Below are 11,788 nucleotides of genomic sequence, written 5' to 3'. Positions count from 1 at the left end.
TGGCGAGAGAAGACCGTCTCAATGATTTGCCAGAGTCGATTCTAATTCACATACTCTCTATGTTGCCCGACGGAAAATAAGTTGTTAAAACTAGTGTATTATCTAAACAATGGCGGTCTCTTTGGAAGTCCGTTCCAGTTTCACTCAATTTCAACGGCTACTACACCATCGAAGAAAATGAAATTCGTGATTTTGTGGCTTCCACAAATAGAGAGCTTTGTTATTGGAAATATTGCGATAATTCAGTGTTTGTCTCTCTATGTACAGCAACCATTATGTTAAGGATGTTGATTTATGGGTACAGTTTGCAACCAAAAATGCTACTGTTGAACATTTTACACTTGGATTTTACGAATTCGATCACACATGTGAGTTTCCTCAGTTTGCATTTAAATACCTGCCTCCTTGAGGAATTTGGTTATTGAACCCTTCTGGTAGTGTAAACTGGACTAGTCTCGTTTCTCTTTCAATTAGGATGATGAATTTGACGGAAAGTGTTGTGGAAAAGGTATTCTGTGGTTGCCCTAACTTGGAGTGCTTGGAAATGGATACTATTTGGGGCATTCATCGTTTGGAAATCAGCTCTGTGAAGCTGAGAAAATTGATCATAAAAAACTACGAAGATGAGAATAATGACATTTGGTTCGAAATCTTACTCCCATATGTTCAAAATTTGCAACTTTTGGGGTCCATGTGGCTTCACTTGTCATTGCAGTCCTTTATTTAGACTTTGATTTTGGTGATGGGGACGAATTGCGAAAGAAGGAGTATAGTTGTTTGAAGGAAATTCTTCACAACGTTACCCATGTCGAGAATCTTGAATTAGGTCCCTGGTGCATCCAGGTTTATTCATGCTCTAAACTATCCATAATTCAAATTTTTTTTCCCGATTCGGTACTTTCTATTTGCTATTAAATTCATTAGTTCATATATAGGATAATCTGTTTACCAAGCTGGTAAGTACTAGATAATTACATTCTTATGGCCAATCAGCTGGACAGTGGCAGGTGATTGAAACAAGACCTTTTTGAATAATAGTTTGCAATGGGCAGAACAACATGTAAAATTTGGATTCATTTACATTCATCACAGCATGTGAATGGGGTTTTCAAAGTGCTTAAAAGTCCATCTTATCTCCAAACTAACCTTGAACACTTTGATGTGGCAAAACACAATCGTATAGTCCAAGCTGTTTTTACACTTATTTAACTATTGGCATGTCATTTATTAAGTATGTCGCATTTCCTTGTTTTAATATATTCTGGTTTATCTATTTGGTTCACAAGTGCCTATCTATACTGGAGCTGAAAGGGTGGCAGTCTCCACCATCAAGCCGGAAATTCTTAAAACTCAATGCAGCCATAGTACAGTTGGACTTCCCTGGAATTTTCAGCTTTCTGCTGAGTCCATCGGATCTTGAGACTTTAGTCAATATTTAGTCATTGACTGGTACAATCACGAACCAAGAGTAAGTTCCCTTTAGACCTTTAGTTTGTTACTGCCATGTTATCAAGATCAAATAACTACTAGTAGTACAAGAAGATGATATATCAACATACTTCTGATCTCACGTACGTTAGGAAAAATATAATAGAACTTTTCTTTTGTTTTTTGTTTTTTTAATTTAAACCACCTTAGTGGTATATGAAACAATGATAAAAAATCACAAAGAGGGGGACTTGACTGCCTTACCTATTCAAAAAAAGGGTAAGAACTGAACTGGTTCAGTCCTCAAGAAGATCGAGAAGATTCTATCTTTGACAAATGTGTAGGAGATAAGCCTCTAATGTGTAACTGGAAAGAGTGTTTCTGCATAGAAGGAGTCTTATTTGCAAAGTGAAACTTAACTAGCCTAAGCACTTGATGACCTTTACAACAATAGCTTCTAACTTGTAGAGACTTGCTCCCATGTTCATTGTTCCCATAAGAACTAAAAAAGAGAAAAGTATTCTCAAGTAACATGTGAGCTCACAAAAATTAAGATCTAACCGGGAAGTTCATCTTGTTGCATTATTGGAGGTAGGCTTTTGGCTTTGTTATGAATTTTGAAGGAAGGGAACCCCACTTCACATTTAGTTTTGACCATCGTGGTGAGTATTTCTCATTGTGTTCACAGAAATGGCTCCAGGGAATGCATGGTTCAAATACTGAAATTTTCATTTGAAATTTTGAATGCTGCTTTTTAAAGGATTTCAGAATCTGCTTTTTTTTAGTCTTGAAAGTTGATGGTTTCTCTTTGCTCAGTACCGGTTTCTCAGAAAAGTTGATGGTTTCTCTTTGCTAAATCTGCTCTCAGTTTCTTTTTCTCAAGGAAATAGTTCAGCTTGAGTTGCTTTGACATAATTTCTTGTTGTCACTCAAAATTGATTGTATGATTCAGCCAGTTCTACATTTAACTTCTTTTGTAGTTGTAGGAAAAGATCTTTAACAAGGGATAGTACTCATCTTTATGTGAGGAGACAGAGGATCAGTTTTTTTTTTTGTTTAAAAAAGAAGGATCAGCTTCAATGAAGCCTTTACCATTTGGTTTTGTTTTTTCACATGTAAGTAACATTTGCGAAGCAAGTGACATGTCCCTGAAGGACTGAATCTAAATATTCATAACCTTTTTTTAAATCCAGAATCAACTTTTTGATTTTCTACTTCCATCTAAGGAGAATAACTATTTAATATAATATAGCGGATTATTTTCTGCAGGACCTCCTGTCAAGGTACACAAACGATGGTGAACAGAGCAAGAGGTTCAAGACACATAACTTTGACAGCTCTTTGTTACATCTGAAGACCATCAAGGTCATTAACTTTGATGGATCACTAAGTGGAAACAAGTTTGCACTGCCATTGGTGGAATATTTGCTCAAGAATGCAACAGTGCTAGAAAAGTTCGTCATTGCTGCCAAGTTTGAAGGGAGTGATGTATATCAGGATTGTGTTAAAATGGTACAGGAGTTTCAAAGCTTTCCCAGATCCTCTCCGCACGCTTCAATTGTCTTTTCTTATTGATAGTCTTTGACCACTATCGTTTGTATTGATCGTAACATACTTAACCGCTGTTGCTTTATGTTTGAAACTGATTCTGTAGTTGATAGACACGGCTAGAACTGTACTTGTCAGTATCCAAGGAGTTGGTAGTAGTTTTTCATGTCTAAGTAACAATGTTTTTATTCTCTGATAAGCATATAAGAAAGCTTGCACTAAATTTTTTGTGATTTCTTTTCATATTTGTTGAATCTTGATCATGTCTTTTTCCTTTGAAATTTTTTGTTGAAAATCATTTTGCCAAAATAGTATGTCAAGATTCATTACGTGTCCAAGGACTTTTTTCTTTGGCCTATGTTAATCTTATTGATGGAAAATAAACATTAAAATATTTGTTAGTATCGAAGGAGTTGTTAGTACTTGTTCCTTTCGTTGCTCTCTCCCACGCTATTTATTCTCTAAATAAAGAACGAATTCTATGGAGGTTGCTTCCTCCAGGAGTTCTCCTCACTGGGGAAGGTGCTGACTTTGATTACTCAATAGCATTACAGTATACTGGTCATCCAGTATATCATTTCGTAGAGTAGAACCCCTTGATGTGAATTCTGGTGCAATTCCCACGATATCTATATCAGACCTCTTTCAAAATGCTAGAATATCTCTAGGCCTGCATTTTGCACCTGTTATGGAGTGGATCCCGTTGCACCTGTTATAGGTGTATGATGATGGTCGTTACGAGGAAGAAGCACAAAAGAATGTTAGGGGTGACACATGGGAAAGGTAGCAAAAAGGAGTTGATTTAGGCTGCAGTTTTGATTCTGTTAGTCGGCTAGTTGTGTAGTAAATATCTAATATTTGTTTTTTTGGTAATTATATTTTTCTGTTTTACAGGCATCAACGAGGTCTACTGTTCTCACTGTTATCATTGCCGGTACCTCAGGCCATTCCCATGGACAGAGGGATGAACTCAGCAATTATACCAAATTATTTAGAGCAAAAAATGGTGCAGAAGCTACTTTTACTTGGACTCAGAAGTTCTGGAACAAACACTTTCAAACTGGTATTGCCTTCTTGGATCTGTCTACTACCTCTTTATATTAATTACTCCATTTATTTGTTCAGTGGCTATCCACATGGTGATTTCATTGACTCGACCATAAAAAAATCATATACGCCCAACCATGCATCAAAAAAAAAAAAAAGTCTGATCGACCCATTACGATGATGAGTTGAACAGATTAAAAACCTTAGGGCGTGCACTTCAAATGTTCAATGAGACCTGAGAGAAGTAATCAGATGATCCTCTTGAAGACCGCAGATCAACTTCACCTTCGTAAGAAAAGTAGAAGTCATCATCCCCATCCCTCTCTTTTACTTCCTCAATCCTCTCCATTGCTTCCTTCATATCATACCTCTTATCCATATCAAGCTCGCAATAACCAGTGCATCTGTTCCTTGAACCCGAGGTTGAAGCATTGGCTACAGGACATCATTCCCACTGGAGATTGGATGCATTTTTCCTGGCAGCGACACGTGAATATGCTCCCCTAGTTGAAGAGGATCCTGCTATACAGGAACATACAAGGCAAAAAGTGAGCTTCATTTTCTTCCAGTTGTAGCATTTACTTCTTGAGCAAGGTACTTTTGGAGCATAGGAGTAATCTTATTGAATTAAATTGTCCAATAAAAGTACTATCAAAGAAAAAAAGAGCTGTCTTTAAAAGTCTTTTAGAGCAATTAGTTACATAAAACACATTTTTGCACTAAATATCTCAAATCGATATGGGCAATGAGTTATTTCGATTATCTAGTTGATCTGCGTTTGGCTCTGCTCTCCTTGTAACACCTCTCTTTAAAAATCTAAGTGTTCTCATGCTTCAGCTACATACAACATACTGTTACAAAGATCGATATTGACTTTCTCCCTCCCATAACCATTCTACTTGTTCACTTATTTCCTTGCTGCCAAAGGGTTATTTCTTTACCAAGTAATATAGAATCCATCAGATCCTTTCTTGAGACATGTTATTATGAGTGAACGTGAGACCGATTTTACTTTGTTTTCTTGAGTACGCCTGCTAATGAACAGATCTTGAATTTGATTAATGCTAACTACTACATAAGATATTAGAGCACTTTTTAGTCTTAGATGTTGAGGATTCTCTAGATGTACTCTAGATTGACACATATTTTTGATGGGCAGCATAAATTTTTATTTTGCATGCATAACACCTTATGGAGATCAATATGTATCTTAAAAATGGTCTTTGGTGTAAAATGAAAGATGTTAATGAAGATATTGCTGTGATTGATTTTAACTCCAGGCTTCAGGAGTAGCCTGAGTTATTCATAGTTTTCGTACTCACCAGCAGTCTTGGTGTTCGGCCAGTTGTATAATTAAATCTTTCTTTACTTGTGGAAGAGAAAAAACCATTATGCTTTTTAGGTAACTAGTTTCTCGATAGTTCAAGTGGTACATGATTTCATAAAATAAAATAATATTATTAAAACAAAACTTTTTAATAAAATAATTATCGATGAAAGAATAAAACAAATTTGTACTTTATTCTTTCATCGATAATTTTTTTTTTCATTCTCAAAAAAAATTATCGATGATAGAATAAAGTACAAGTTTGTGTGATTGATTAACATGAATTGTCATATGATGAGTTGTTCGCCGAAGTCAAGGTAATTAGATATCGTGTAAACCTACAGGGATCAAATGTAGATGAATTTTGGAATAAAAGCTTGGAAAATAATAAAATAAAATAAATGAAGACAATATGTTTGCTCTAATAGGATTAGGCTATCAATCTAATAATCTCACTCAAATTCAAGAAGGAGAAGTCTTATTGAGCCAGCAAATAAACAAAAAGTAAAGGTCTTTTACTATTAATACAGTAATCAAAATAGACTAAAATGCTATGATTATGCTCTAATAGAGGAGTAAGAGATTCTTTACACATGATTTTGTAAATTAAGATAAATATTATTTTGAAAAAAAAAATGAAATTACATAATTATACATGAAAAGTGAAAGAATTTTTTTTTGGGAATGACCACTATGGATCTTCATATAGTAGTTTATATGTTGAGATTAAGATGATTGGATATGATCTAAACCTATGAAAACAAACAATCAAGGTTTGATTGGATTTATGTGATTCTTTCAATTATTTTTATTTTATGAGGTATAAACACGTTGTGAAGCGTATCTCACCTAATGCTCCTTGTGGATGATACTTCACTATTGTATATTCCTTTCATTCATTTTCCTCAAAATTATTCAAAAATTAGAATATATATGGAATAACTACAAATGGCAACAACGCTTATGCTTGAATCAATAAATTAATAGTCCAAGCCGAACAAGATAATAGTATACAACTCTGGTGTGTGTAATCGGCTCATTTCTTTTCTCATTCCCTGAGTTTTAGCATTACTTTTGTATTCTCTTATTCTTAGATTCTATTATCTATTGTTTCCTCAGTTACCTTATTACCTTGCTATTATTATTATTATTATGTGTTGTTTCCTTAGCCTCGGTTACCTTATTATCTTGCTATTATTATGTGTTGTTTCCTTAGCCTCGATTACCTTATTATCTTGCTATTATTATTTGTTATTTCATTAGCCTCAGTTACCTTATTACCTTGCTATTATTATTCATTAGCCTCAGTTACCTTATTATCTTGCTATTATTATGTGTTGTTTCCTTAGCCTCGATTAACTTTTTATCTTGCTATTGTTTTTGCTTGTTGCTACTGCCTCTTTTTGTTCTTTCTTTGAGCAGAGGGTCTCTTGGAAACAACCTCTTTCTCATGGTAGAGGTAAGGTCCGCATACACTTTTATCCAAACCCCACTTTGTGGGATTACACTGGGTCGGCACTACCTTATTTGTTTCTCTGCAAATTGAATGACCCTCAAGAGTAAGTCTTTCTTCTGTCTCCCCCTTTGTTGAATATAAGTGTTTATGGTGTTACCCATTTGTAGCGGTGTTAAATGGGTGGGTTGGGGTGAATTTGGGCGGGTCAAAATGGACTAACTTAATAAATGAATAACCCGCTGAAATGGGCTAAAATGCCGGTCAATAACCCAATCCGCCCAACTCTTACTAAGTTTTAATTATTATTTATTCTTTTATAATGTTTTAGTACCTTATAAAATTATAATTTTTCTTCATTATGGCTATATATAACATATCAAATAGAAAAATTATTTTTGACAAAGATTTCTCATGAGTCAATTTGGGCTATATATCAGCCCAACATTTGATGGGCTGAAATGCGCTGAGCTAATAAATGGGCGGGTTATATAATATTGAATTAGTGTGCGATGAGTTATATAAAATTTGAAGGCAAAAAATACAAGTTCAAGTTAGATAAATTGTGAGCCTATTTGACCAATATATATTGTCATTTCAAAGCACATTATTATTGGAAATTGCCATCGAATGAAGTTGAAAAGATATTTCATTTTGAAGGGAGAATGAAGCATTTATTTTGTAGTACTATTATTTTCTACTTTGGTCATTATTACAAAAAAGGAGATTACAATTTCTTAAAGAGCACGAACTTTAAGACGTTATATTAACATTTAACCGAGTTGTGTCCAACTAAAATTTTCACTTCAAAAAAATTGTCGAATGCCAAAGAATAAAGAATCACACAAAAAGCAATTAATTAGCAAAGGAAATAATTCGTAATTTCTTATGAGAGAAAAGAAGAGATGTTGCAGTAGCAAAAAGCTCAATATTTGCATCCATCCCTTTCAGCTGGTGAAATTTTGACAATTAATGAGAATCTGATGGAAAATGGATAAATTAATTCAAGTAGTTTACAAATCAAGCACAAGTCTAATAATAATACAGCTAAAAGTGGAAAACATTTATGTGCGAATATCAAATGAATAACAGAAATTCGACCAGCAACACAGAAAAGCAATAGGTCTTCGATGATTTATGAGTCTCCAGTCAGATCCACCTAATAACGGATGAGAGAAGGTTGGCGTACATGAATGTATAATTAATAAATGTTGAAAATTGAAAGAAACATTTCAAATGTCGAGAATAATTATACAGTTTCAATAGGTAGTAAATGGCTGCACACAAGTCCAAGAAGCTAAGCCAGTGAATTTTTTTGTTTTTGTTTTTTGTTTTTTGGTGAAGGTCAAAAAAGTCAATTAGTTTTTAAAGGACATTTTGCTAAATCAACTTTTGACTTTTAGTATATTATGATGATAGGATGATTATGTGTTTGAAAATACAATTCAGATAGGGTATATTCATATATCAGATAGGTGAGATTTAAATGAATTAACTTTTGAGTTCAGACTACACCGTCAACTTTACCAAATTGCAACTCCGAGGAAAATCATGGCGGAAGGAGACCGACTTAGTGATTTGCCCGACTCGATCCTACCTCTCTATGTTGCCGGAAGCAAAAGCAGTTATGAGAACGAGCTTATTATCTAAATGATGGAGGTTTCTTTGGATGTCTGTTCCGGTATCACTCAATTTCATCCTCCCTTTTTACCCAAACCGAAAAGGAAATTCATGATTTCGTGACTTCCACCCATAAAGAGCTTCATTATTGGAGGTCTTGCCACAAAATCGGAAAATTCAGCGTCTTTTTAGATATTCGCGAGGATCAATTTCTTAGAGATGTCGATTTATGGGTATATTTTGCCACTAAACTTGCTAATGTTGAAGATTTTACACTTGGACTTTTCTGTATAAATGACCAAATATATGAGTTTCCTCAGTTTGCATATAAGAATACCTCCTTGAGAAATTTGGTTTTACGGCACTGCCAATTGAACCCTTCTGGTAGTATTAATTGGAGAAATCTCGTTTCTCTTTCAATTATGCGCCTGAATTTGACGGAGGGTGTCATGGAAAAGGTATTATCTGGTTGCCCTAACTTGGAGTGCTTGCAGTTGGACTATTTTTGGGGCATTCATCATCTGGAAATCAGCAATGTGAAGTTGAGAAAATTGATATTAATCAACTATGAAACTGATGGAAGTGACGTTTGGCTTGAAATATTAGCCCCATATATTCAGAGTTTGCAACTTATGGGGTCATGCAGTGAGATACGCTTGAGAAATGTGGCTTCACTTATCACTTCAGTCCTTTTCTTAGATTTTGATTATGGAGATGGGGACGAATGGCAGAAGGAGTCTAGCTGTTTGAAGCAACTTCTTCACAGCATTGCCCGTGTTGAGAATCTTGAATTAGGTCCCTGGTGCATTGAGGTTTATTCATACTCTTCACTGTCCAAAATTCAGATTTTTTTTTTGCCAATTTATGACTTTTTATTTTCTATTAAATTCATTAGTTTAGTAAAATCAACGATGCCAGGATTTAGGATAATCTGATGATAACCAAGTTGGTAAGTACCAATCTAGTTGGACTGTGCCAGGTGATTCAAACAAGACCTTTTGGATGATGAACGCTGAAAATAAATAGTTTGCAATGGACATAACAACATGTAAAATCAGGATTGATTTGCACTGATCATAATCTTTAAGTCATGTGGAATGAGTTTTTCAAAGTGTTTAAAAGTCCATCTTTGGATCGACAAACCTACCTTGAACGCTATTTAACAATTTGCATGTCATTATTAAGTATGTAGCATCTCCTTGTTTTGACATATTCTGGTTTATCTATTTGGTTTATAAGTGCATGTCCATAGTGGAATTGAAAGGATGGAAGCCTCCACCATCAAGCCGGAAATCCTTACAACTTAACAGAAACTTCGAACAATTGGACTTGCCTGGAATTTGCAGATTTCTACAGAGTTCACCGAATCTTGAGACATTGGTCATTGACGGGTTCAATCGTGACACAAGAGTGAGTTTTGTTTAGACCTATATTTCTTTTACAATACTATGGTATCCCCAAAATGTATAAAGACTCTGTACTTTGTTTGTTGGATCTCTAGGAATTCTTTCAACCCTTTAGTTAATAGTTTTGGAGTTTTGCCCCTTTCCTTCCGGCTTTGATGAAGGTAAATAATAAAAAATGTTCCCTTTAGAACGTGAGTGTTGAGGCTTCATCAATGCCATGTTGAAGAAACCATTTAAGCCCATAGGAAAAGTGCAAATGCTTCAGCCATATTATTTGTTCCATACTGGTCCGCATTGCCGCGTCTAGTTTTACCCCTCTTAGATTAGGTTTGCACCATTTTACAGTAGTGCTTGTCCATCGATATGAGAATTTATCAATATGTTCATAGAAATTTCTCCAAGGAATACCTAGTTCAAATTCTGAAAATTTCATTTGAATGCTGCTTTGCAAGGATTTAAGGATCTAAATCTGCAATAGCTTGTGCTTAATATTCCGTTTTATGTAACGAGTTTAGAGGAACTTGAGTTGCTTTGACAGAAATTTCATGCTTTCACTATGGAAATTGATTATATGAGTAGAGCCAGTTCTACAATCAACTTTTTTATAGTTGTAGGAAAAAGATTAAAAAGGCGATAGCACTCAACTTCATGCCAGGAGACAAAGGATCAGCTTCAATGAAGCTCTGAAACATTTTTTGTTGTTGTTTCTGTGCACCGCTTTGTAAGATTTGATAAGTACTTGATATGTTCCTTGAATCTTAAAGTTCATCACCTCTTCATTTTATCTACAATCAACTTCTTGGCATTCTACTTTGATCCTTGGAGAATAAGTGAATAATATAGCGGATTCTTTCCTGCAGGACTTGGTGTCAAAGTACACAAATGAGGATGAACGAAGCAGGAGGTTTGAGACACATAATTTTAACTGCTCATTGCTACATCTGAAGACCATTAAGATCATTTCTTTTTATGGACCACTAAGGAAAAATAAGTCAGTACTGTCATCGGTAAAATATTTGCTCAAGCATGCAACCGTGCTAGAAAAGCTCGTCATTGCTGCCAGATACAAAGGGACTGTTACATCTCAGGATTATGTTAAAATGGAACTGCAGTTCCCAAGATTTCCAAGATCCTCCCCACACGCTTCATTTATCTTTTCTTATTGATAACCTTTGGCCCCTAACATTTGTATTGATTGCAACATACTGAACATCGGTTGCTTTATGGTTAAAACTGGTTTGTAGCTTATAGACAAGGTTAGGGTATCTTTTCTAGATTTTTTGTCAGCATAACATGACATCGTGGACTCAAAGTGCCCTTGTAAGCTTCTCTCTATTTCACTTTGTCTGTATTCTTTTAAATCAGTTTTTGGTAAATTTGTTAGCTTTCTGTTAATTCACTTGTCTATATACAAGATGTTAATTCAAGAACATCTTCTTTATCTCATTTATGCACGTTAATTTGATTATGGAATGGGTCGTATCTGGTTAACTTGACTTGTCTTTTATTTTGCAATCATTTTCTCTTGGGACTTCTGGGCTCTTTTCATAATTTGTTCTGGAATTTTGAGATATTTACCTTTTTGGGTTGACTAATTCTTGGCATGTATCCTCTAAATTTAGTTTGATATAGTCTGAAACTGTGATATTATTTTGCGCTGGGATTTTTTACTTTGTTCCGAAATCAGTAGAATATGCTCCCTCCTTTTCATTTTGTATGACTCTTTTCTTTTTGGTCGATTAAAAAAGATCAACACCTTCTTTATATTGGAAACTATTTAATTCTTACATTCTATTTTACACTTAATGGCACTCTCTTATATATAAGACATGACATGCTTATAACCATAAGATTTTAGGAGCACCCTTTGATATGTTATACAACAATAACAACATAACCAGTGGAATCCCACAAGTGGGGTCTGGGGACTTTTTGATATGTTACACATATTTGCATAAT

General features: G+C 34.7%; 2 protein-coding genes across 2 annotated transcripts; both read left to right on the top strand.

Annotated features, from left to right (window-relative positions):
- Positions 1–294: 294 nt before the first annotated feature.
- On the top strand, positions 295–3,147 carry LOC132065644 (probable F-box protein At1g60180). The gene is given in 4 exon segments (XM_059459130.1): positions 295–298; positions 411–689; positions 692–843; positions 1,287–3,147. Coding segments are annotated over 4 exon segments (588 nt in total). The 3' UTR covers positions 1,440–3,147.
- On the top strand, positions 2,508–11,782 carry LOC132065634 (uncharacterized). The gene is made up of 9 exons (XM_059459117.1): positions 2,508–2,543; positions 2,698–2,940; positions 3,387–3,545; positions 3,695–3,759; positions 3,871–4,039; positions 6,773–6,803; positions 8,436–9,235; positions 9,663–9,833; positions 10,690–11,782. The coding sequence occupies exons 1-9, from the start codon at positions 2,508–2,510 to the stop codon at positions 10,993–10,995; spliced, it is 1,980 nt and encodes a 659-aa protein (XP_059315100.1). The 3' UTR covers positions 10,996–11,782.
- Positions 11,783–11,788: the final 6 nt, after the last annotated feature.

This window comes from Lycium ferocissimum, chromosome 1 (genome assembly GCF_029784015.1).
Source record: "Lycium ferocissimum isolate CSIRO_LF1 chromosome 1, AGI_CSIRO_Lferr_CH_V1, whole genome shotgun sequence".
NCBI classification, from domain to species: Eukaryota; Viridiplantae; Streptophyta; class Magnoliopsida; order Solanales; family Solanaceae; genus Lycium; species Lycium ferocissimum.
The sequence above is the reverse complement of the archived record's forward strand: the minus strand, read 5'-3'. Positions and strand labels throughout refer to the sequence as shown.

What these genes read in the sequence shown, in the direction of transcription:
- LOC132065634 (XM_059459117.1), top strand. Translation starts at nt 2,508, where the DNA reads ATGAAGCCTTTACCATTTGGTTTTGTTTTTTCACAT. An exon ending in AGGGGTGACACATGGGAAAG is followed by an intron (nt 3,760 to 3,870) that starts GTAGCAAAAAGG and finishes TCTGTTTTACAG; the next exon opens with GCATCAACGAGGTCTACTGT. An exon ending in GAACAAACACTTTCAAACTG is followed by an intron (nt 4,040 to 6,772) that starts GTATTGCCTTCT and finishes TTCTTTGAGCAG; the next exon opens with AGGGTCTCTTGGAAACAACC.